General features: G+C 44.0%; 3 protein-coding genes across 3 annotated transcripts in view; 1 reads left to right on the top strand and 2 right to left on the bottom strand.

The window, feature by feature from the left end:
* LOC140359387 (complement C1q-like protein 2) overlaps positions 1 to 26,830 on the top strand; it is a 249,498-nt gene that overhangs the window by 205,818 nt on the left and 16,850 nt on the right. The gene's annotated exons all lie outside the window — the stretch shown is intronic.
* Positions 1,564 to 5,212, bottom strand: LOC140359378 (tubulin alpha chain-like). Its single transcript, XM_072444277.1, has 4 exons — positions 5,072 to 5,212; positions 2,895 to 3,117; positions 2,666 to 2,814; positions 1,564 to 2,600 (listed from the first exon to the last, which is right to left on the bottom strand). Exons 1-4 carry the CDS (start codon positions 5,072 to 5,074, stop codon positions 1,617 to 1,619), a joined length of 1,359 nt encoding a protein of 452 aa, XP_072300378.1. The 5' UTR covers positions 5,075 to 5,212; the 3' UTR covers positions 1,564 to 1,616.
* steap3 (STEAP family member 3, metalloreductase) lies at positions 8,578 to 25,890 on the bottom strand. Its single transcript, XM_072444278.1, has 7 exons — positions 25,795 to 25,890; positions 23,528 to 23,772; positions 22,591 to 22,844; positions 21,271 to 21,598; positions 13,052 to 13,251; positions 9,736 to 9,900; positions 8,578 to 8,962 (listed from the first exon to the last, which is right to left on the bottom strand). Exons 2-7 carry the CDS (start codon positions 23,769 to 23,771, stop codon positions 8,690 to 8,692), a joined length of 1,464 nt encoding a protein of 487 aa, XP_072300379.1. The 5' UTR covers position 23,772; positions 25,795 to 25,890; the 3' UTR covers positions 8,578 to 8,689.

Below are 26,830 nucleotides of genomic sequence, written 5' to 3'. Positions count from 1 at the left end.
AAGGCACGGGAGATTTGGTCATAGTTACATCTAGTGTTGGGCCAAGAGTGGGCCACATGTGTCGAGCTTTGGAAGTGAAGCCTGTGTCGAGCTCGATTTTTTTGGGCTGCAGTCCCAATGGACTGGCCACTGGAGGCGCTAGTGACATGGTGAGGCTAGCAATATCCTATCCAGATAATAATGGTCTCTATGGTCGAGCTGTGTCACTGTGTGCCACATGTGGTGTTGCCATGGATCAATTATAGATCGGGAATCGCTCGTGGTGATTATATTTGCCGGTTCCTCGTTGAGGGATAATTTTAAGAATGACATCTGCAATTGCTTGTTTTTGTTCCTGCACGAACTGTTATACATGTGACACAGATGGAGCACTGTGGCTGCTGTGTTTTTAACTCTTTAATAAGTTCCCTGTGATCGGGGCTAATGCGCAAGCGTCCAGTCGAAGACAAACTGAAACACAAGCTCTATAATTTACATTCATTTTGAGTCACTTCTAATAGTACAGCCTATTTATTGTAAAATCAAAAAAAAATGCTTTAATGAATAAGATTGAGTTTCCTTTAAAGTTATTTCAAATATGTGTTGATCAGAACGCATTCTGATCCAGCATTCTGAATGAAGCCCAGTGTGGCTCAAGAACTACCTTTTTTAGACCACCAGATGGCGCAAGAGTGCACCAAACAGTGTCAGTTCTGCGTCACCCATGGGGTGTCTCGGGAATGTGCGACACACCATGGCGCGTAGTCTACACATCACTGACAGATCTAAAATCTGAGGCACTTATCCCCTGGAGAGAAGTTATTTTGATTTTAAAGTTCCCCTTCATTTAAATTGAAGAAAAGGTAGAGAACAATGTTCATCCATTTCAACTTCAAATTGAGGTAATGTGAATACTGAGACATTTATGGATTTCCAAAGAAATACAACGGATTTAAAGAACTATCCATTGTTGGTTATTCATTGATCAGATTAAGTTTACTGTATATTAAAGCTGAAGCCCCAAACTCGTTAAATTCAGGATTTTACAATACACTTTCACCTTAAGTGTTGTAAAAGCAGAACATTGTGACAATTTGACAACTGCATGTGGTCATCTATTAAACATTGCAACTTTTTATTTACAAAAGTATTTTTAAACTAGAAAGATGCCATTGGATAGAGCAAACCTTTTATTTTAATCTTAAGCACACAATGTCTGGTCTTTGCGAATGAGTGGGTGAAGAATAGTATTTTCCTTAGAGCCATGAGTCTATACGCCGCCTGAAAACACTGGATTGTGCATGTGAACAGTGAGTTTGAGAGAACGTGCACCTTTAAAGACAGGCCACCAGCTTTAATACTCATGGAAAATTAAACACCAGCAATGTGCTTCAGAATGATGCAAAAAAACGTTATAGTACTAGGAAAAGCCAGCCTGCACGTTTACCTATGAATGTTGCTTACAACAGGAAGCTGAACTCATGATCAAATCCAGTGTTTCAGTTATCAGACCGCTCACTAACACCATCTTGTCTTAAGAAGTCCCTAAACCACTAATCAACAAAAGTACACGAGAAACTGATATTGTACGGATACATTTTATTATCTGAAGGTTTCAGGAATGAACAAGAGCACGTTTAATATTCCCCCTCATCATCATCTTCCTCCCCTTCTCCCACACTGTCCGCTCCCACCTCTTCATAATCCTTCTCCAGAGCGGCCATGTCCTCTCTGGCCTCGGAGAACTCGCCCTCCTCCATGCCCTCGCCCACGTACCAGTGCACAAAGGCCCTCTTGGCGTACATCAGGTCGAACTTGTGGTCCAGTCTGGCCCAGGCCTCAGCGATGGCCGTGGTGTTGCTCAGCATGCACACGGCCCTCTGCACTTTAGCCAGGTCTCCTCCTGGGACCACTGTGGGGGGCTGGTAGTTCAGACCAACCTTGAACCCAGTGGGACACCAGTCCACAAACTGAATGGAGCGTTTGGTCTTGATGGTGGCGATGGCGGCGTTCACGTCTTTGGGCACGACATCTCCACGGAACAGCAGACAGCAGGCCATGTACTTGCCGTGGCGAGGGTCGCACTTCACCAGCTGGTTTGCCGGCTCAAAGCAGGAGTTTGTGATCTCAGACACAGAGAGCTGCTCGTGGTAGGCCTTCTCAGCAGAGATGACCGGGGCGTAGGTGGCCAGAGGGAAGTGGATACGAGGGTAGGGCACCAAGTTTGTCTGGAACTCTGTCAGATCCACGTTGAGCGCTCCATCAAAGCGCAGAGAAGCTGTGATGGAGGACACCACCTGACTGATGAGCCTGTTCAGGTTTGTGTATGAGGGACGCTCAATGTCCAGGTTCCTGCAGCAGATATCGTAAATTGCCTCATTGTCCACCATGAAGGCGCAGTCTGAGTGCTCCAGGGTGGTGTGGGTGGTCAGGATGGAGTTGTAGGGCTCCACCACAGCAGTGGACACCTGGGGGGCAGGGTAGACAGAGAACTCCAGCTTGGACTTCTTGCCGTAGTCGACAGAGAGACGCTCCATCAGCAGAGACGTGAAGCCGGAGCCGGTGCCTCCTCCAAAGCTGTGGAACACCAGGAAGCCCTGCAGCCCCGTGCACTGGTCCGACTGTAGAGACACAGTGTAAAGAAGAGCTCGCAACGCAGAAAAACACACCTCTAAACGCCTCTCACCAGTTTGCGGAGCCTGTCCAGAACCACATCAATAATCTCTTTGCCGATGGTGTAGTGACCGCGAGCGTAGTTGTTGGCAGCGTCCTCTTTCCCCGTGATGAGCTGCTCCGGGTGAAACAGCTGCTTGTACGTGCCAGTGCGCACCTCGTCTGCGGAGCACGGTCAGGTTAACATTCACATACAAGCGCGAGCATTTAAAGCTCTAAACAGCGGTTTACTGCACGTTTACCTATGACTGTGGGCTCCAGGTCCACAAACACGGCCCTGGGCACGTGTTTCCCAGCACCAGTCTCCATGAAGAAGGTGTTGTAGGAATCATCTCCTCCTCCGACAGTCTTATCACTGGGCATCCGTCCATCAGGCTGGATGCCATGCTCAAGGCAGTACAGCTCCCAGCAGGAATTGCCAATCTGCACTCCGGCCTGGCCCACGTGGACTGAGATACACTCACGCTGAAGAAGATGCACAGCTTTGTATGTAAATCACAGTCTACAACTCTACAGCAGCTAACTAAATATCCATAACAGGAGCCTCTCTGCGTAGTTTCTACATCACATTCCTATGTTCATGAGATGTGTTCTCCGTTTGGTTTGCATGTGGCTAATTTACATTAGCCTTCACTGCCTTTAACTGGTGAACCGGCTCCAGATAAAGTGGAAAAATAGATGGATGCTAATAAAAACCAACCCGTATAATATTAATCTTAATCAGAGTTATTCCCTGGCAACACACACTTTATACAGAAAATACAGCAGTGTATTAAAGTCACGTACAATATCCACTCAACTGCTACATTAAGGCCAAACAGGAAACTTATTCTGATATTAAAGGGCAACGCAAAAGACACACCCAAACATAAAGCGGTTAGGTAAAAGCGAAATATGATTTGACTAAAGATGCTTTCAACAAGTCATGAGAAGTATTGCCCTGTGGTCATCCCTCACGTCACAGAAAGCCATTGTATTAGTTGAACAGAGCTTCTGTATGACGACCTGACCATGAGATCACATGACAGACCATTTGTCTCACCAAATCTTTGAAAACAGTTCAATTAATCATCTGAAATAATTGCATTTGTGATAATTGAAAGGGAACAAACTGTTCTGCACAAATAATAGTTATACTTTATTTGAATAGAACAACCCACACCAATAGAATCAAGCGTGTTGTTTGGGGGGCAGGACCAGCCTGTGCCCGCAGCAGTTCCTCAGGTGAAGCTGCAGACGTGGAGCCTGCACTCTGGGGCCCGCACTCAGGACTTCTGGTCGAGGCCCTGTCCTTGGCGCCCCGTCCTTGATGGTTTGAAAGACTGTCCTTTCCCAACCGGGCTCTTCTCACTACAGCAAACAGGTCTGAGAGTGCTCGAGTGAGAAGGTCTAAAAAAGGAACCTGAAGACTCCTTTCCAGAGTAAAGCCACCAGAGCATTGCACTCATAGTTTGGATACATTTACTATAGCTCATCTACACTGGACATGTGACGACTACTTTGGCCCTTTTCTCAAAACAAAGTGCCAAACTGGATTAATCGCCCCGTGTTATGCACTGGGCCTCATTGTTGTGGAGAACGAGGACGCAACAGTTTAACTTTACGAGAGGCTGTCATCTTCTCCATGTTTGTATCTCACACCCAGTTAAAGGTGCACTGTGGACTTGTGTGGACTTCCTGCATGTTGCATGAAAAGTCCCGTTTTCACCTACCCCCCCTGCCCACATCCCTGTACTTGCTTATGATTTGAAAAAATTAAGCCTCCATTGCCCTCAAAATAGAAAATACCGTAAAAGACAATTCGGCTGCGTGTTCCTGAATAGTCACTATGAAGGGGCGGGGCGTATCAGTGATGCGCAGGAAGTCGATGGATCCCTTTCGATTACCGAGCCGTTTTAGACAAATACCGCGGTTTACACGGGACAAAACGTAAAATGGTGGCTCCGGTTATGTCATTGGTCACTACTACATACCTCGAAAAAAAACTGCGCAATATCTCCTTTAACAATGGATGACGACAAAGGAGAAACCAGAGAATCACGAACAAAAAGCGCGGAATAAAATGGGTGCTCCTGGGTGCGGTCGTCTCAGTGAGGTCCTTTGGGTGCTGCTCAGAGGCTCAGATTTGTAGCAGAATATTACGAATCACGGGCAATGGCGCAATCAATGTGCGTCATTGTGACCAAAAAAAAAAAAAAGAGATTTTAAACACTGGAAGGGTTGTGACCAGTCTTTTTTCACGTATAAACCCAAAATCGCAAGCGAAAATCCATATCTAAAGCCGTGTGACTATTTGAATGGATGATGGAACCGGTTCGGACTAGTACTTCGAAAGTGCGTGCCGCGTGCGTCACCGAAAAACGCGTAGAATCAAATGGGAATTCACACAAAATCCGCCAAATGTTGAACAAATACTCACCATTTTTATGTTGTAAAAGGTGAAAACGAAGATGACCTGCGACGAGGGAAAAGTAAACTCTCACGGCAGAGACCTCAATGCGTCTCCGGGTAAGAATCGACTCTGGAACTGGACGAGCGCGGGGTGGGGATTTTAATGGCGGTGTGCGTCAAGGGCGGGGCAGAGACGACGTAAGAGCGCGGATTGGCAGGTGCTGGCGCGTGGGCTTTGCTTCATTGGTCAGAAGTTCAAAAAAGCAAATGCGTGACGGGGAAACGCGATTGGTGATGTGATGTGGACAGGCGGGAGGAGGCGAGAGGAGGGGCGGAACCAGGAAGGAACACATGATTTTTGCGCCCGTTTCTACCGGTTTTTACTGGTGTTTATGCCACAGTCTCTGCGCATTCGTGTCCTACTTAACATGAGAAATAAGTTCAGCAAACAAGAGGAAGAAACGCAATATCATTTCGAGCTATTACCATCGTTATTATATGCATTATTTATTTTATTTTACATATTTTTATCTACAAAATAATACATAATTCATTGCGTAATAACTATTTTTGAGGGGCCCCATTGTATTTTATTATTGAGATAAATGTGTTTTCTTTTTTTTTAATCCAATTTAAAATATACCAGACAGTGGCTGAAGGCTACCTGATGTTGTTGAGCAAAATTAGGTTACTCCAAAACAGATATGTCAGGGTGAAAATGAGACCACTGCGTGTTGTCTGCGTCAAATTATAGAGCGCACTGAAAGTTGTGAAAAGCACTTGGTGATCATTATGGTGAATAGTTAGGACACTGGGCATATAAAGTTAAGTGAGGAATAACTTTAATAACTTTGCAAACATTTTGAAATGAACTAGTTCTGTTTTTCACATTTTTTAGAGAGTAAAAATCAGGTTCAGTGCATTTAATATAATTTTGATACAACAATTATTAGCCTACCAGGTTTTAAATATAGAACAAATATGACAGCCGGCAAAATGTTGGTTTATGTGTATACTGTTTATCTCTAAAGTGAAAATAGGTGTGGGTAGTTACATTCTGTATTGATCCTTATAAAGGCAGTTCTTCAAGATAGAGGCAAAATTGCAGTAAAGATGGTGTAGGCGTAAGTCTTTTCATTTCTGCGCCTCTTGAGTGCATTCTATACCAATTTACAGTTCTAGTGAGTGGCTATGTTTACACGAAAATCAAATTATCCGATTTCTGGACCATTAAGATAATTTAAATTACTTGCAAAACACAACATGTGATGTGAGTGGGATCATGGTCTAAAAGGAATCCAGAGATTTGGCAATTTACATGTCATTTTAACAGATCAGATTTCAAGAGCACATGTGATCTGATGTTAGAAAAAAAATCTGATGACTAGAGAAGCTTAATTAGATAACCCTTTTATTAAATCTCATTTTTGGTGCACGTGTTTACAGGCACAAGAGAAATCTGATCATGAAGATACAGCGTTTTGAAATACTGGTTCCACTTGTATTTGGAACTTCTTTGCCACTTTAGTTTGCCCTTTTTCACATTATTTTTCTTGTTAAAACCTGAACAGATGTGAACAATTAGATTACTCTCACATTCTCTATGACAATGATCAGATTTGTGTGTGCACGAAAACAAGGCCATCACTTCAGACTACACACTTTCAATAAAAAATTCACAAACAACATTCTGGCATAAATTTTATTTCAAAACATTTCAGGCCTTAAATGGTTTATGTACAACACGTTTCACTTGATCCGAGCAATCTCATCTTTGGAAAATAATCATAATTCAAACTGAAATGTATCACAGAAATAGAAACGTCACCATTGGAACAGAACAAAACAAACGCTCACAACAGCTGTAACTCTGGTTCTCAATGGTTCTTGTAGGTTCTGAGGTACTGTACTTGAAAACTGGAGGAACGATATAAATAAATCTTATGGAAAATTCTATGGCACCTAATTAAAATACATACAATACATACATTAAAATGGTAATGCAACGTGTATTCTCTTTATACACAATGTTGCTTTCCTCAAATATGAACTTTTTTCCCTTTCCAATAACAAATACTAAAGTGTCAGTTGGGGGCACTTTGTTCGTATAGTAAGAATTCACTTCTTACTCTTCTTTTTCATCTTCAAAGCCGTCAAACTTTCTCTTTCACCACATCAAAACTGTGACTAACCTTGGAATTAATCTAAAACTAAACCTCAAGAAAACAAGGACTAAACCAGGTCTAGAACTGGACCAAATCAAGTATGCTTGGGCTCAAAACCAGGACTGGAGTGAACTACTGTGTTCGGACAAGCTGGACTGGCCAACTCTATTTTGTGGTCTGACTGGTCCAAACATGATTTTATTTATTGTTAATCTGAAGGCTTTACCAGGCAATGACTGAGAATAATATAGTTTTATGTACTGTTATTCTCATTTAAAGATGGAGAAAGTAAAAAAAAAATTAAAGATGGAGAAAGTAAAAAAATAAAAAATAAAAAATAAATAAAGGCAAACAGAAACTTTAAAAGGTAATAAGAGGTAGAATATTGAGTTACACCCATTTTCCATTTCTCAAACAACATGAAGGCACAAGATGAAAAATCTAAATCAATAATTTAAACATTATAAAATATATAAAATAATAATAAAAACTGCAGTTCTCACAGTCCTCCTCCCAAAGATTCTCATTGGGATTTAGTTTCTGCTTCTCCTTAGATGTTTTCTCTGATCGATGCCATTGATTTGACCCTTCTCAAACACACCGACATCTTTTCCATGACCACGGGATTCGTTTTTCCACATGGTTGTTTCAGAAATGAGAGGCCACTCACTGCATCAGTTGGGTTTGAGTACCGTGCAGCATTTCTCCAGTAGGAGGAGAGGACCTTCTGCATTTGCTTAGTTGAATTAAGGTGGAGACTTTCTTTTGGCCATGCAGTGGATCTGTCTGAAGGGAGAAGCTTCCAACACACACTAAATCAAGCTGGTTTACCGTAAAGAGTATTCACTTCACAACAGAAACTCCTGACTGAAACAACTAGGATGTGTTAGTGTCAGTGCAGTTAGCTCCTCCCGTTCAGACAGCCATAAGGCAATGACTCAGATCCCTGTCAGAGGAAGAGAAAATGCTACTTGGACGGGAATATTTTCACGGCCGTGGGACAGGAAGGGGGAATTCTCTCCCCTTTCAGTCTATAGTGGTAGAAAGAGGTAAAATATTGAGGTACATCATAGTTCTTTCTCAAACAGGATAAAGGCACAAGAAGAATATATATATAAATATATCAACAATTGAAACATTATCAAGTTATAATAAAAACTTGAAGTTGAAGAGGCTGCACCCATTTCCCTCGAGAATATGTTTTACTCCAGTACAAATATATTGTAAAACAGGTTTTATGGTCAAAATGAGGCCACTGTGTGCTGTCTGCATCTAATTATATGGCATTTATTCTCTTAGCATGTTGTTGTTAGCTTTACTGTGACGGTAAAACTCATCTCTCAAAGTTGTGAAAAGTGCTTATAAACTAAAAAAAGTTAGTAAAAAAATTGGGTACAGCGCTTTTAAGTGCTGAAATATGATTAATCCGTGATAACGTCTTACAAAACGATCAAAAAACACACATTAGCGTGACTCACTTCCTACACATCTCCAAACTCGTCTCCGTTCTCCCGTTTCTTCTGCCGTACGTTTCGCTCGCTCTCCCAGCCCCTGCGGATCTTGTTCAGTCTGAGCGCACAGCAGGGTAGAAACAGCAGGAAGCGGCCAATCAGCACGCAGCAGGGCAGGGCCACTGACAGCAGAAACACCGGGGGCAGGTAGTACTGGTACGCCTCAGGGTGCAACGCAAAGTCCCACCCAAAGAACAGGACGTGGGCGACGGAGAGGGCCAGAGCAGTGTAGCCCAGGCCTGACTGGAGACACAGTAACACACATTATAAATAAGATTATCCCACCACAATATCATACTTATTATGAGAACGTGAGTAACACTATTGTACTTTGGTGGGTCTTAGATGCTTCGTATTCCAAAAGATCACAATCAAATCGCAATTTCAAACTATGCAGTTTAGATCTGTTCAAACATGTTCTGAAATAAATATTTGTCAGCTCATATTTCATTCTTCTGTTCAAATCTCCTGGACTTCAACTGTGAACTTTGAATAGAATCTGACTTTTAAAAAAACAAACAATTGCAAATCTAAATACAGTTGCATATTTTTTTCCAAGTTCAGCTCAAATGTTTAGCTTAGCTCATAAGCTGGGTTTTACTGTATTGTGTTGAGTTTAGATTTATTCATACGTTTGAATACTTCTATCGTCTCTATAGAGATGATAGAAGTTAATGCCACACTGTGGAACCCTCCGGCAAAGCAAGAACACATTTGTTGTTACTGACATTAAAACAGTTCTATCTATGTTTAACCGTTTTGTTTTACATGCAGCAGCAATAAAACAATATATTTAAGCAAAGATTGCTCTTGTACAAACATAAATTCTGCAGTTTCAGAATCAGTACTCTTTGTCAGCAAATGAGTCTTTGGCCATGTGCCCTGGACTAAACAGAGAAGCTCCATGTTCTTTTGGTGAGGAAACAAAATTAGAATTTTCCCTAAAAGCCTAAAAAAACACTGTATAATTTACGTATACCTCCATAAAACGGCAATATAGTGATGTCTTCTCTCACCTGTACAAAAGTGAACTCCCTCCAGTTCAGAGCGTGTCCTACAGAGGGCAGTGAGGTCAGGGCCAGCACACACAGAACTCCAAGTCCCAGAATTCCACTGGACAGGTACAGGTCTGACCTCCACACCTGCGTCTCCACCCACGAGTCTGCTACACCCGCCTTTACCTGGGACAAATAGAAAAGAAAAGCACTCAAATGAATATATTTATTATGTTTGTTCTAACATGGATGATGGTTTAAGGTTGCAGGTTTTTTGACCTGGTTTATGGTTAATATTGCTGTGATTTCTGGGCCTATTCAGTCCACATGGAAGAGGAAACTGGCACAAAGTTCAAAGTTAATGTCAGAGTTTTGTTCTTGAGGGTGAAGCGACTGGGAATAAAGAGCTGGAGAGTGAAGTGTGTGAGGAAGAAGAGCTGGAGACTGAAGCGTGTGAGGAAGAAGAGCTGGAGACTGAAGTGTGTGAGGAAGAAGAGCTGGAGACTGAAGCGTGTGAGGAAGAAGAGCTGGAGACTGAAGCGTGTGAGGAAGAAGAGCTGAAGACTGAAGTGTGTGAGGAAGAAGAGCAGGAGACTGAAGTGTGTGAGGAAGAAGAGCTGGAGAGTGAAGCGTGTGAGGAAGAAGAGCTGGAGATTGAAGCGTGTGAGGAAGAAGAGCTGCAGACTGAAGCGTGTGAGGAAGAAGAGCTGGAGACTGAAGCGTGTGAGGAAGAAGAGCTGGAGACTGAAGCGTGTGAGGAAGAAGAGCTGGAGACTGAAGCGTGTGAGGAAGAAGAGCTGGAGACTGAAGCGTGTGAGGAAGAAGAGCTGGAGACTGAAGCGTGTGAGGAAGAAGAGCTGGAGACTGAAGCGTGTGAGGAAGAAGAGCTGGAGACTGAAGCGTGTGAGGAAGAAGAGCTGGAGACTGAAGCGTGTGAGGAAGAAGAGCTGAAGACTGAAGTGTGTGAGGAAGAAGAGCAGGAGACTGAAGTGTGTGAGGAAGAAGAGCTGGAGAGTGAAGCGTGTGAGGAAGAAGAGCTGGAGACTGAAGCGTGTGAGGAAGAAGAGCTGGAGACTGAAGCGTGTGAGGAAGAAGAGCTGGAGACTGAAGCGTGTGAGGAAGAAGAGCTGGAGACTGAAGCGTGTGAGGAAGAAGAGCTGGAGACTGAAGCGTGTGAGGAAGAAGAGCTGGAGACTGAAGCGTGTGAGGAAGAAGAGCTGGAGACTGAAGCGTGTGAGGAAGAAGAGCTGGAGACTGAAGCGTGTGAGGAAGAAGAGCTGAAGACTGAAGTGTGTGAGGAAGAAGAGCAGGAGACTGAAGTGTGTGAGGAAGTAGAGCTGGAGAGTGAAGCGTGTGAGGAAGAAGAGCTGGAGAGTGAAGCGTGTGAGGAAGAAGAGCAGGAGACTGAAGTGTGTGAGGAAGAAGAGCTGGAGACTGAAGCGTGTGAGGAAGAAGAGCTGGAGACTGAAGCGTGTGAGGAAGAAGAGCTGGAGACTGAAGCGTGTGAGGAAGAAGAGCTGGAGACTGAAGTGTGTGAGGAAGAAGAGCTGGAGACTGAAGCGTGTGAGGAAGAAGAGCTGGAGACTGAAGCGTGTGAGGAAGAAGAGCTGGAGACTGAAGCGTGTGAGGAAGAAGAGCTGAAGACTGAAATGTGTGAGGAAGAAGAGCTGGAGAGTGAAGTGTGTGAGGAAGAAGAGCTGGAGAGTGAAGCGTGTGAGGAAGAAGAGCAGGAGACTGAAGTGTGTGAGGAAGAAGAGCTGGAGACTGAAGCGTGTGAGGAAGAAGAGCTGGAGACTGAAGCGTGTGAGGAAGAAGAGCTGGAGACTGAAGCGTGTGAGGAAGAAGAGCTGAAGACTGAAGTGTGTGAGGAAGAAGAGCAGGAGAGTGAAGCGTGTGAGGAAGAAGAGCTGCAGACTGAAGCGTGTGAGGAAGAAGAGCTGGAGACTGAAGTGTGTGAGGAAGAAGAGCTGGAGACTGAAGCGTGTGAGGAAGAAGAGCTGCAGACTGAAGCGTGTGAGGAAGAAGAGCTGGAGACTGAAGCGTGTGAGGAAGAAGAGCTGGAGACTGAAGCGTGTGAGGAAGAAGAGCTGGAGACTGAAGCGTGTGAGGAAGAAGAGCTGGAGACTGAAGCGTGTGAGGAAGAAGAGCTGGAGACTGAAGCGTGTGAGGAAGAAGAGCTGGAGACTGAAGCGTGTGAGGAAGAAGAGCTGAAGACTGAAGTGTGTGAGGAAGAAGAGCAGGAGACTGAAGTGTGTGAGGAAGAAGAGCTGGAGAGTGAAGCGTGTGAGGAAGAAGAGCTGGAGAGTGAAGCGTGTGAGGAAGAAGAGCAGGAGACTGAAGTGTGTGAGGAAGAAGAGCTGGAGACTGAAGCGTGTGAGGAAGAAGAGCTGGAGACTGAAGTGTGTGAGGAAGAAGAGCTGGAGACTGAAGCGTGTGAGGAAGAAGAGCTGGAGACTGAAGCGTGTGAGGAAGAAGAGCTGAAGACTGAAGTGTGTGAGGAAGAAGAGCAGGAGACTGAAGCGTGTGAGGAAGAAGAGCTGGAGACTGAAGCGTGTGAGGAAGAAGAGCTGGAGACTGACGCGTGTGAGGAAGAAGAGCTGGAGACTGAAGTGTGTGAGGAAGAAGAGCTGGAGAGTGAAGTGTGTGAGGAAGAAAGAAGAGCTGGAGAATGAAGTGCGTGAGAAAGAAGAGCTGGAGAGTGAAGCGTGTGAGAAAGAAGAGCTGGAGACTGAAGCGTGTGAGGAAGAAGAGCTGGAGACTGAAGCGTGTGAGGAAGAAGAGCTGGAGACTGAAGCGTGTGAGGAAGAAGAGCTGGAGACTGACGCGTGTGAGGAAGAAGAGCTGGAGACTGACGCGTGTGAGGAAGAAGAGCTGGAGACTGAAGTGTGTGAGGAAGAAGAGCTGGAGAGTGAAGTGTGTGAGGAAGAAAGAAGAGCTGGAGAATGAAGTGCGTGAGAAAGAAGAGCTGGAGAGTGAAGCGTGTGAGAAAGAAGAGCTGGAGACTGAAGCGTGTGAGGAAGAGCTGAAGACTGAAGTGTGTGAGAAAGAAGAGCTGGAGAGTGAAGCGTGTGAGAAAGAAGAGCTGGAGACTGAAGCGTGTGAGGAAGAGCTGAAGACTGAAGTGTGTGAGAAAGAAGAGCTGGAGACTGAAGCGTGTGAGGAAGAGCTGAAGACTGAAGAGTGTGAGGAAGAGCTGAAGACTGAAGAGTGTGAGGAAGAAGAGCCGGAGACACACTTCAGTCTCCGGCTCTGAAGAGGAAGAAGAGCTGGAGATTGAAGTGTGTGAGGAAGACCACCACCATGACCGTGTAGGAGGTCACCATGGTTACAGCCGCACCTGTCGATACGCTGCGTTGAGGATCATGTAGCCCGAGGCCCTGCGTATGGACAGACACACGCTGTAGACGGCGTGGAGCGCTGCACACAGGAAGCTCAGAAGTCCCAGCTGCTTTCGAACGCACATCCAGTGGTCCAGCCAATCAGGGAAGCGCTTGTACTTGGTGCCTCTGTGGAGCTGCAGCACGGACGCAAACAGGCCTGCACAATACACGCACAGTATTACCTTCTGTAAGACATTTGACTTATCTCTGTATAGTCACTAGAAATGTGACAAAACATCTATAATTTACTATGCTAAGACTATATTAACGTCACAAAGGCGCCGGTCCAGCTGGCAGCCCGGTGCAACGCTCCGCTCTTTTCTCACATTTTTTTTCACACTTATTGTGCTTTATCTTTTGTATTTTGTAAATATTTTTTCAACTTTACTTGTATGATAGGGACACGCGCTGGAATCGCTTGAATTCAACTTGTTTTGACTTTGTTCGGATGGATTTTTGAGTGTTTTCGTCGTGTCGTCGTGATGTGCGCTGGCTCCGAGCCCCCCCGCGCCCCTGGCCGCCACCGCCGTACGGTACGGCGCCGGTGCGCGTTTATACAAAGGAGGAACTCATGAAACTGCGGACAACCGTCGTCTTACCCGGAGATTGTCACGTTATCCCGGCGGACATCCTAAGGAAAACACAGAGGAGCAGAAGGGCTGGACGCAAACTCCGGGAGAAGAGAGGGACAAACAGGAAGCCGGTTCCCGCCGTAGTCATGGGTAACGTGAGGTCCCTTCAAAATAAAATGACGGAAATAGCGAGCCTCATGCGGTCCCAGAGGATTTATAGGGACAGCAGCGTCTTGATTTTCCCTCTTCTGTTCCACCATCATACACCCAGTATGTCACCTGCCCCACCAGAGACAATAGAACATTGGACTTGTTTTTTGCCAACACCAAGGAGGCTTATTCTTCTTCCCCCCTCCCTCCTCTGGGCAGCTCGGACCACAACCTTGTACATCTGAGGCCTGTGTATGAACCCATCGTGCGCAGGCAGCCTGTGGTGTCCCGTGAGGTGAGGATGTGGTCTGCTGAGAGCGAGGAGGCTCTGAGGGACTGCTTCAGCACCACTGTCCGGACTGAGCTTTATGACCCACATGGGGAGGACATCAACACCATCACAGAGTGCATCACGGACTACATCAACTTCTGTTTTGAGAACACTGTTCCCTCCCGGATGGTGCGGTGTTTTCCAAACAACAAGCCATGGATTAACCGTGAACTGAAGGCTCTGCTGAAGGAGAAGAAGAGAGCCTTCAGGTCAGGGAACAAGGAGGAGCTGAGGACTGTGCAGAAGGAGCTGAGGAGAAAGATCAGGCAGGCTGAGGCCGGCTACAGGAGGAGGATGGAGGAGCAGCTGCAGCAGAAGAACATTCAGGGAGTGTGGAGGAGCCGGAAAACCATCTCAGGCTTCAAAATCCCCCCTGCCCAGACAGAGGGGGACCTACAGTGGGTGAATGATTTAAATGCTCACTTCTTGAGGTTTGATGGATCACCCACCCCTCCCCCTGCACAGCTGCATGCTCCCTCTTCCACAGCTGGACAATGTCCTGCATCCGTTCCTCTTCACTTCTCTGCCCCGGACCATCAGCTCCCCACTTAGCCCGGGGGATGGGACTCACCCATCCCCCCAGCACGCAGTCCCCCTGCCATCCACTGACTGTCACAGCAGCACAGGTGAGGAGTGAGCTGAAGAGGATTAAAGTGAGGAAGGTAGCAGGACCTGACGGCATCAGCCCCAGGCTCCTTAAGTCCTGCGCAGATGAACTGTGTGGAGTTATGGAGCATGTCTTCAACATGAGCCTGAAGCTGAGGGTGGTACCACAGGTCTGAAAGACCTCCTGTCTGGAAGACCTCCTGTCTGGAAGACCTCCTGTCTGGTACCAGTGCCCAAGACACCGCGCGCCAAAGACCTCAACAGCTTCAGGCCGGTGGCTCTCACGTCCCATCTGATGAAGACACTGGAGCGGCTGGTCATGGACCACCTCCGCTCCACACTGAGCTCAGCCATGGACCCGCTGCAGTTTTGTATACCGGCCTGGCATCGGAGTGGAGGACCCCGTCATCTCCCTGCTGCACCGCTCTCTCTCTCTCACCTGGAAAAGCCTGGCAGCTCTGTGAGGATCCTGTTCTTCGATCTCTCCAGCGCCTTCAACACCATCCAGCCGCTGCTCCTGAGGGACAAGCTGGAGACGGCTGGTGTGGAGTATGACCTGGCAGAGTGGATCCTGGACTACCTCACAGACCGACCCCAGTTTGTGAGAGCACGGGACTGTGTGTCTGACACTCGGACCTGCAGTGTGGGGGCGCCCCAGGGCACTGTCCTCGCGCCCTTTCTCTTCACCCTCTACACTGCAGACTTTAGACACGACACGGACAGCTGTGTCCTGCAGAAGTTCTCTGACGACTCTGCCATCATCGGACTCATCACGGACGACGATGATGCGGAGTACAGAGGACTGGCGCAGGACTTTGTGGACTGGTGTCAGTGGAACCACCTCCTCATCAACGCGGGGAAGACCAAGGAGATGGTGGTGGACTTCCGCAGACGCCACCCCACTGCCCCCTTACCAGTGAACATCCAGGGAAGGGACATTGAGAGAGTGGACTCATACAAGTACCTGGGTGTTCATCTGAACCACAAACTGGACTGGACTCATAACACAGACGCACTGTACAGAAAGAGCCAGAGTCGCTCTACCTCCTGAGGAGACTCAGGTCTTTTGGAGTGACAGGGCCACTCCTGAAGATCTTCTACGACTCTGTGGTGGCATCAGCTCATGTACGGTGTGGCCATGGATGTATTATATTATCTGGATAGGGTACGCCCCCTCTGCCTCTGGCTCCAAATTGAGTAGTGGCCACTCCGTAGAATGCAGCCTTTTGGTTTGACCATTTCAAGAGTTCGGCCTCTAAAATGACCAAACATGCTAAATTGTTTTTAGTCCAAAAATAAAATAGAAGGAATTTCACTCTTTGACTGTTTCTAAAATACTTTAAAAATACATTTTTAACCTCCCGGTGAACGGTGTACGCGCACCGAGCGCGCACGTAACCTTCGTGAACGAGCCTCGGGAGAACATGTGACGGAAACTAAACACAAACAGAAAAAAGTGACGAGACCACGATACACTTAAGTTGTGTTTGTATGTCATTCCTCACGTTTCACACATCGTTCCATGTGAAGTGTAAAACAACAATTACACAGTTAACACAAGTTAACACGAGCTAACACAAGCTAACACTAGCTACACGTTTAGCTACACAAAGATGCATTGGAACAACACGTCGTGATGGCTCGTGCCTTCAGCAAATAAATAACTAATTATTTCTCCTACTAAATGTTCTAAGAGACAAAAGGTTAAGCACAGATCAAGGAAAACTAGAGAAAGAAGGGGAAATAAAGTGATGTTTGTATGATGTGCAATCAAAAACTACAAATAATTCAAATATAACCTGCTGAAATGGGTAATATCTTACATATACAAATGTAAAGGTGTTTAAAAGTGACAGTCCTGTACTTACAGGGGCTGAGACTACATTTGAGGTTTTATTACATATTTCATAATGACGTGTGCTGTGTTTAAACAAAGCACACGCTTGTTTTCTATAGGAATGTCATGGATTTACTTCCATGGAATATGTAGAGATTTAGCAAACATGTCACTTATGTTCTAACTTCTAAGGTTTAAACTTATGCATAAGTAAATGACTTTTGGTTCTAGCTTTGAAAATTAATGTGAAAAGAGGAACTTTTGTGTTACAGAGCGAAATGTAAATCTGTCAATAACATATTCCAGCTTTTCTCTGTTAAATGTGCATAATATATCAATGTTCTAATGAGTATCTTTCTCATCTTCAGTGCTGATCAGTAAGTTCAGTCTGTTTGTGCTGACCAGAGCTCTACAGGTCACTGCAGACCTAATCACTGCAGACACAGTCATCTCAAGTAAACTCCTGATGACTCCAAAGCCAAAAGGTATTTTAATATTAACTTGTGCCTCGACTAAAAGTAAACAGTGTAGAATCAGTACTTTGAATTTATAAAATGTCTGTTTTGTTATGACCAAAAAAACTAAATGATAATTGTTCTACAAAAGAGCCACTGCTGTGTCACATGTGTCTGTGAAGCAACTTCAGGACAAACATGTGAAGTGTATGTTCTATGACTTGTATAAATCTAAAACATATGAAGTGTATGTTCTATGACTTGTATAAATCTAAAACATATGAAGTGTATGTTCTATGACTTGTATAAATCTAATACATATGAAGTGTATGTTCTATGACTTGTATAAATCTAAAACATATGAAGTGTATGTTCTATGACTTGTATAATCTAAAGCTGTGACATGTTCTGTTTGTCCCTCAGTCAAACGATGGAGCTGAACGGAGGAGTTTACCGAAGTCCTTTTCACCAGAAGACTGCGTAGCCATGGAAACAAAGTCTTGTTAAATACTGAGATATTCAGTATTTAACGCAATAATGTCACATTCATGTGCATATAACTGATGTAAAAAGAGTGTTTATTTTACCAGTATTATTAGTATTATTTGGTCTTACGCTGTTTTTATTTTATCTTTATCTTTATTTTCCCCCTCCATTCCTTATTAAGAAATGAGAGGTTCTGTCTATAGGAGTTTTTGTTTATAAGAGTTCTTCTATTAAGATTGATCTATTAAGTGTGTTTTTTAAACTTCCTATAAGTTTTCTGTCCTTTTCCTCTGTATCTACTGTGTTGCAACAACGAAATTTCCCCATGTGTGGACAATAAAGGAATATCTTATCTTATTCAGTATGTTCTATTTGACTTATACAGTTTTTTTTTTCATTGTTACAATTTTTATGTTGCACTGAATCACCAAAGCAAGTTCCACTGTTTGTGAATTCTGTTCTTTGACAATGGCAATACATTTTCTGATTCGATTAATGATGATGATAATAATAGAACAGTACAGACTCCAAAACTCCTTAATAAGGGACTCCCACATTGTAGCTTTAAAACTCATTGGAGCTTTAAAACTGTGGTTAAAATCAATTTATCATTTGTAGCTATAAACAGATTTACATTTATTGAACAAGTTCATTCATGTTCATTATTCTTATTAAATACATTAATAAACAAATGTGTTTTGTATTTATTAAAGATAGACATGACACAAAAACGACACAAAAGGAAAAAGTGAATATAATTAAATACTGCTTAACTCAATTATGTAACAGAATCGATGATTATATTTTATATTTCTTCTCATTTGATTAAAAAAAGCATATTGGCCAAATTATGTTATGTAAATAAATAACTGAAACGTTAATAACAAAATAAATACCCAAACCAAAAACCACAGAAAATGAAGAGGACGTTATTCCACCTCTAAATGTAATTTATTGTCATTAAACCAGACTTTTTATCTTAACACTTCTTTATAATTCTCTTAAATATCAGAGCTTTACAACATGATACATGTATATTTATAGATGGATATAACAATCCATCATTATACGTTACGTAAACACACTATTTCAAGCTGAATTATTCCAAAAGTCCGTGTTGACTGTTCTCAGTCTTTCACGCTGCTGTAACGTGCGCGCTCCCGACGCCAAAACCTTATGGCGATGACGTCACAAAAGTGGGTGTAAATGAGACAGTATTCAGGAAGTAATGCGGAACTAAAACACTTTTATGGAACCATGCGCCAATGAGCAGCTCCATAGGTTTCAATGGCGGCCATCTTGGCTTCCGGGGGCTTGGGTGTGGCCTGCTGGAGCAGCAGCATCACAGAGAGGGAGAGGAGACTGGACAAAGTCATCAAGAAGTCCAGCTCCGTCCTGGGCTGCACTCTGGACTCGTGCAGGAGGTGGGGGACAGAAGGGTCCTGGCTAAATTCACATCTATGCTGGACCATGAGTGCCACCCCCTGCAGGACACTCTCTCCGCTCTGGAGAGCAGCTTCAGTGAGAGACTGATCCACCCTCGATGTGCGAAGGAGAGATTTTGCAGGTCTTTCCTTCCTGCTGCTGTCAGACTTTATAACAAACACTGTAAGTCCTGAACACTCGCAATACTGACCTAACCATATGCAATTCCGTCATATTCATGTGCAATTACTGTGCAATTCATGTGCAATTACTGTCGTGACACATATTCATGTGCAATTACTGTCGTGATCACATGCAATGGTATTTGTTAATTTATTTATTTTTATCTTTATTATTTTTCCCCTCCATCACTTGTTGGGAAATGGGAGGTTTTGTCTATAAGAGTTTCTGTTTATAAGAGATCTTCTATTGAGAGTGTTTTTCAAACTTCCTATAAGTTATCTGTTCTTTTCCTCTGTATCTACCTGCGTTGCAACAATGAAATTTCCCCATGTGTGGACAATAAAGGATTATCTTATATATAACTTCTAACTTTACCTCTACAAGACGTATAGACATTTTATTTTAGTTTGTCCCATATTTAGCATACCGTACTATGTCCACTTTAATTAGTAATACTAGCCAATGTTTTACCTGATGTATAAAAATGTATATATATATATTTTTGTAATACTGTCATTACATACATTTTGCATAACATACCCATAAATACTTACACACACAGTCTGAGAGAAAGTCAATAACTTTCTGCTCTTCTAAAGTTCACTAACTGAAGTCGGATTTGTGGTGAAATAAAACTATTATTTCCTTGTCAAACCGTTGAAGCCCATCATCACTGGTGCAGTTAGTGAAATGTTTATTACGTGGTTGTTAGCATGTATGCTAACATATCCGGGCTCATCCCTAACTCTAAAGAACAAATATTGAGTATTCTTTGTATTGTTGGCCTTTAAACATGCTCCTGAGTACCTTTACATTGGCATTGCATGTTTTTGAAAAAAATTAAATCAAAATTTTCCATTTCTCTGGTTTTACCCACGCGAAGAACTGAGCTTAGGGCTCCATCTACTGGCAGCAGAGGCCATTACGTATTCGAGAAAGAAATAATATTGGCTTGTTTCCGCCTTGCTATTGAACAGTTGTAATGGTCGTAATCTGATGGCAGAAAGGCATTCAGAACAAGCCGATTTAGATCTTGGAGCCATGTAACAGATCAAGAAAACATTACACATGGGAGAAATTCAGAACTGAGTGTTTTTAACGCTCGGAGGGGAGATGATTTTCCAACGAAGATTCATGAAGCTAAACGCAACTCCAGCTATGTTCTTGATGATGGAACAATGTCAATGTATGGATCCTTTAAGTCAGGGGTCCCCATTATTGGAAATAATCTCTCAGTGACAGCATCTTCTCCGACGTAACTTTGGCCTGTCCCTCATGACACGCTAATAAGCTTGTCTGTGGATATATCATGAAAAGCCTTATAGGAAATTGCCAATGAAATCCATTAAATATAATGGCAAGTATATTATATCTGCTCTTGTCCTGCATGATAACATAACTGATATGTGCATTATACATGATACGTCATCGCAGACGCGTCGCATCAAACACGCTGCTCAAAAGTAGACCCAAAAGCTCGCGAAAATGAGTAAAAAACAAGTCTTAGAGAGCATTTTTGCAAAGGGGAAAAGGCCAAGTGAGGAGAAGACGAGGAGCCAGCGAGGATTTTGGACACATCACCTGGGCCAGAATTCTGCAACTGCTACGCGATCACCTGTTTTTACTTTTACTTTAGAGTTTGAGCGTTACTTTTCGTGCCGTGACGGCAACAAGACAAAACTATGGCGCAGACTGGATTTAAACACACTGCGGGGGTCATTGTCTCCCATCACTCCTAGATGGGACCATCTCATTGCACAGAAACACGTGTAGGGCCCCCACTGATTCAGTGGTGTGGTGAGTTGTAATTTTTATGCGCTTATTTTTGCCATATTTATCTGATGAGCTTCCACCAGTCAGAAGAACAGTGAGGACACGTGTAACTGTACGTTATGTTACTCCAATTCGGATCTTTTGGTATGGCACACTTATTAATGTACAAACGTGTCTTTTCTGAGCTGAATCGAACGGAAGCTTAAGCCCCGCCCACTTTCGCTCAAGTTAACCTGACCACGACACCGGTCCGTGAAAATAAAACCTACATTATTCCGGTCTGTGGTGCAAAAAGGTTGGGGACCCCTGCTTTAAGTAGTAAAAGTATATTTTCCTTTATGGGTCATATTGTCCTCACCTGGCATGTAGACCAGTGCCAGCGTCACCAGAGCCACAGCGGGCAGGGCCTTGTTGACCGTGACCATGGGAAGGTGGTGCAGGTTGTTCTCAGCCTGGTCCAGGTAGGGCAGCAGGACATGTCTGAGGACGCTGTAGAGGTAAAAGAAGAGGAAGAGCAGAGTGGTGACGAGCAGTGGGCCCCTCCAGCTCGGAAACAGCAGCAGCGGTGCCTCCTCCACGGCCCGCGACGCACTCAGCCCACCCACATCCACTGCACCGAAGCCCAGCCGCCGAGCCAGGGAGAGGACGGAGAGCTTAGAGGAGGGGCAGTCACCGCACACCAGCACCTGCACGACACACCCACACTTTAGACAGTGTTTTATTTGCTTTTATATGAGCATTATTAACTGCATCACATCATTAGATCACACATAAATGATGGCCCTCCACTGTGTAAATCCTCCTCTTTTCCTCCTCCTCTGACCCCCTCATATGTTAGACATAGCTCCAAATGACACATTTTCCTCTGATAAATCCATGGGAAGCCGAGCTGACACTGTTGTAGCTGTGCACAAGGGTTGAGTTTTCAGATTTTTGAAAATGATCCAAGTTCTGTCGCTCCCATTACGCACACAAAGCGCTGTGTGTAGGGCGTCAAGGGCATCAGGGGCTCCGAGGGGCATCAAGTGCTCCGAGGGGCATCAGCGGGGTCCGAGGGGCATCAGCGGGGTCCGAGGGGCATCAGCGGGGTGCGAGAGGGATCAGCGGGGTCCGAGGGCATCTGGTGCATCAGCCCGACCAGGAGGTTTGGACTGAATGGTATGGGTTATTAAGCAGCAGCCACACTATTCCTTTTACAACTAAACGCAGAGCATATATAGTAGGCCAACTTTGTCTTTAGTTGTTTATCATTTAAACTAACTCCAGGGCTCGAGTGACATGGCCACTCTCTCCAAAGTGAGTTGGAGATGCACATGTGCAGATCCACTGCACAAGCCACAGCTTAAACAGGGAGCGGTTTAAATTCCACATACATATTCTTTGATCCACAAAGAGAAAATTTGCCTCATATTCAATTGGAAACAGTGAAAAAGAACAAATGAAACAGGACGTGCGATGAATCCAGCTGGTGCGCAAAGCCAAAGTGTTTTTATAAATGCAACAGAAAGCATCAATAGTTTGCAGCCTGTAGGGTTTAAAGAGCCTCGATCTGTTCCGCAGAAGAGCAGGAGAAGGGTTCTTATGACGCTGGAGCAGGGGCGGAGCAAATTATAAGGATTTGCAAAATATTTACTTAGGAAAGAAGCCTTCAAACTGCTAGTGAGTTGTTGTATCTCACCTGCCTGCTGCTGTCGTAGGACCCGGTCAGCAGAGTCCAGGCGGAGACCACATTGAAGCCCTTGACCACGGAGGAGCTGGGGAACATTTGGGCCAGTGTCTGGGCGTTGGACGGACCCTCGTGCTTCAGGGCGGAAGCGTTACTCACATCCACCAGGGTTTTCCCCGACAGCAGCGGCCTGAGAGCCAGCAGAGCGGAGTAGTGCTCTGGGTAAACCGCCATGAACACCAGGCTCCCTCCAGCCTCGGACAGAGCTGGGAACACAGGGGGGAGAGTCAGGCCTCAGCTCCACCTCCAGCTTTGCAATTAAACTGTCCTCCTCCATAAAGTTACACACTGTGACTTTAAACTGACCACAAACTCATGTACAGCCCCATCTGTCTGTAAGAGCCAGTGCAGTCGTGTTTTGTGCAGAACCAAACCTGAATATCGGCCTGAGCTTGAGAATTATGGCTGATATTAAGGCCATTCATGTTTAAACATTCTTAACAGTAATGTAGTATATGATGACAACATTAAGATCAAAAATACTGAGCCTAAAATTGTCCAAATAGAACATAGAAGTGCCATACTGCTATATAGTGGTGAGTAGTTTTCGTGGCTAATCTGGAGACACGTACCATATTTGGAAATTCGAGTACACATTTCATGGCAACCACAGAGCCAATCAGGGGCAAGGTTGTTGAAAGTACACGCCCCATTTCGCTTAGCTACGAGCCGTGCTAAAACCTGTTGCTAACACGAGCTGGAGGAAAAGAAGGCACCTGATTGGTCAGTCATTATAGTTCATCTCTGGATTTCCAAGGGCAATAGTGAAATAAACACACCCAGGATCATTCAGCACATTTTAAAACATTATAGGCCAGAAGGACTCATGTGACAGGCGGCTGGTGTCTTAGCTCCGTCCACTTCTACAGTGTTTGGTTTAGAGGCCTACCCTCCAGAGCCTCCCTCTGAGTCTTCAGCTCCACTCCTCCTGGGAACAGCCCGGGAGAGAGTCTGCCAGGGTCCCTGCTGCCCACCACCACTCTGCAGCCACAGCACAGGAGCCGTGTGGACAGGGACCGCGAGAAGTCCCCTGAACCCAGGATACACACCACGGGGTCGCCCATGCTCAGGGGCAGGGGCTCCGCGAGCTCCCGGGGGTCCAGCAGGGGAGAGGACATGTCCGACTGCGCCATGCTCACCTGAGAGAGACAAGAAAACAAGTGATCCATCAGAATTGTATTTGTTTTGGTAAATTAATAATACATTTTTAAATACATTAACCCGATAAAAGGTTCAAATATAGTGACTGAAGTCTTCTAGACAGAGAATATGAAAATATATGTATAATTGATGAAAATCTGAAATGGTTTATTCTTTTTGGACATACATTTTTTTGGATAAGATAATCTTGCCGTCTTTGTTATAAAAGGACTGTAGAGAAGCGCTTTTGGTTTGGTTCTCTGTGATTGGAGGACTGCTTTCCAGCTCTGTTCCTGGTTGGCTGCTGCTGTCTGGTCTCTGATTGGTGGGGCATCTTCACAACTGGGCCACACCTTTTTAGTGTTTGCACATGATGGGGGCCTTTGTGGCCAGCATGCTCTTGTGTGTTTTGAGGTTGTTGACTTGTTCTTTTCTCTTTTTCTTTGTTACTTGATTTTGTTTGCAAGCCCGTGTGACTCATGTTTTTTTTTTAAACCCTTTTGTGCCAGTATAGTATATAATATACTTTTGTGCCTATTCTGTTAATTTACCTTTAAATTCCTGTTCATTAAATTACAACTTTATTTGACCATCTCAACACCTTGGTTTTTGTTCTTCCAGACCCTGACAGAGCTGGGTCGTATCAGGGAGTGTGGTTTTGGTTTAGTCCAGGTTTAGTCCCAATTTAGTCCCAGTTTGGTTGTGGTGAAGTGTGACTCTGTAGTCTAGATAACAATTACAATGCTCAAAATATAATCCTTTTTAGTCAACTTGTCCCAATTAGTCTAATAATAGTTGCAGCCCTACTGCTATTTAACACGAAAGCTAAATTCTGATGTCTGTTCTCTGCTCCAAACAACACACAGTTCTGCTGACAGAGGATTGACCCAAGCTGACCATTATTATAAGTATTAGTAATATTAGTATAAGTCATTACACAGTTATTAGCAAAATGTTCATACAATTTCCAGCGTTTGTTGTTGTGATAATTTGTTTATCTATTTTGGACCTGACAGTGAATCAAACTGGCAACCAGCTGGTTCCTGAACCTTTCCTTATTCTATTGTATTGCTCTATAAAGCCGCTACACTCTGACAAACTCCACACTGTGCAAGTTGGTCTTTTTTTTGCTGAAAGTGGGATGAAAGCACTTCCTTCCAAACGAGACAACAATACCATAGCGACAGCGAGGGCCCTGGAGACTAATTTTGTTTTTGAGACAAATGTAAATCCCAATTTGATTGAGGACATTAAAATGAATTCCACACATTCATAATACAATGTCACCACAGAAACAAAGGGGCACTCACTCGAATGGTTGATAGGACTGTCTTTAGCTTTGATTACAGCAGTGACATTTGAATAAGCTTCTGCAATATTAAAAGTGTTATTTCCATCCAGTGTGGGATTATATTTCACCAGTTGATCTTGTGTTGATGATGGAGAGAGTGACCACTGCACAAAGCCTTCTCCAGCTCGTCCCAAACACTCTCACTGGGGTTCAGATCTTTTCTCTTTGCTCGATGCCAATGATTTGACTCTTCTCAAACACACTGACAGCTTTTCCATGACCACAGGTTTTGTCTTTCCACATACCAAGTGTATTTGCTAAGTCATATTATGTATGAGATCAATGTTAGTACACCTGACGTAACAAGTTTAAAGGTCAAGTCTACTCAGAACGTATTGGAAGTGCCAAATGTAATATCATCCATCCATCCATCCATTTTCTACCGCTTGTTCCCTTTTGGGGTCGCGGGTGACTGGAGCCTATCCCAGTGACTTCGGGCCTTAGGCGGGGTACACCCTGGACAGTGGCCAACTTGTCGCAGGGCCAACACAGAGACATATAACAGCAAAAAAAAAATCACATAAAAATAATAATGTTCAGTATTAATCAAGTATCGTAGTTTAATTCTGCACTGGGGTGAAGTTAGGCTTGCCCGTGGTAAAACACCATTTTATAACACATTTTGGCGTTTTAGAAAAAAATTAATAAATAAGACAGAAAGACACATACTCACGAACAAAAAAGACGCGATTGTGGTGAAAAAGCGCAGAAAAACGCGCAGAAACTTGGAGACACGTGGAAGCTGTTTTGGTCCGCGCCGGGTCCGCGCAGACGACGCACAGACCCACAGTTATGCCACCCGGAAGACGCAGACGCTCTTCCTGCTGCTGCTGCTTTCAAAGACAGACCATAAATAAGACATTATAAAATCAATTTTCGAATAGGCTTAAACTCGATGTTTTAAAACTGTTTTGTGTTTTTGTGTTAACTAATCGCATTTTATGCTGCTTTATTTGTTATGAATTGCATTAAATATTTTAAAATGTAAGTTGTAATATTTAGTCATAACGTTCTTTTCTGACTCCACATTATGCAAGTTGCTCTTTTTTTGCTGTAAGTAAAAGTACTTAAATTGCGATTATTAGTGATTATGAACTCGGGAAATAATATTAAATGAAAAATATGAATAGTTATAGTTATAAAAGCTATAGCAATAATTTTGAACATCCATGACAATAATAGACCGAACAAAAATAGCGGTATTTCCTATTCCGGGCAGCTCGTGAAGGCTTCACAGCTGACAGTGAGAGATAAACAGCAGCGAGTGTGATAAAGACTATTTTGAGCTTTAATCGCGTTTAGAAACTTCAGTGAAATAATCGTACTGTACACAGCTAATGGGTGACTCATGGTGACAGGAAAATATTTACGAAATCCAGAAGAAAACATCTGTACATTGTATTACTGTGTCCTCACCACTAAGTGTCACTCTTCCACAGTTTAAAGGTAGTTTAAAGTGTAAATGTTTCGCTTGTCAATATAAACTATAACATTTGATTACATTTATTTGCACCGATGTTGGGGTAACGAGTGAGCTGACTTAAATATTAGAGTTAGGATTACATTACAGTTTTTAGTCTATTTTTGACTGAAGACTACACAATAAACTACTCAAATAAATGATATTAATTAAACCTGTTTTGTCACCTTCATTTGTTACAAGAGTCTATTCGAATTTAATAGTGGGAGGACTCCCGGGTC

Source organism: Eucyclogobius newberryi, unplaced genomic scaffold (assembly GCF_026437365.1).
Source record: "Eucyclogobius newberryi isolate DKJ021-1_F unplaced genomic scaffold, fEucNew1.0.hap1 SCAF_14, whole genome shotgun sequence".
NCBI lineage: Eukaryota > Metazoa > Chordata > Actinopteri > Gobiiformes > Gobiidae > Eucyclogobius > Eucyclogobius newberryi.
Note: the sequence above shows the minus strand (reverse complement) of the source record. Positions and strands in the feature narration are given on the sequence as shown.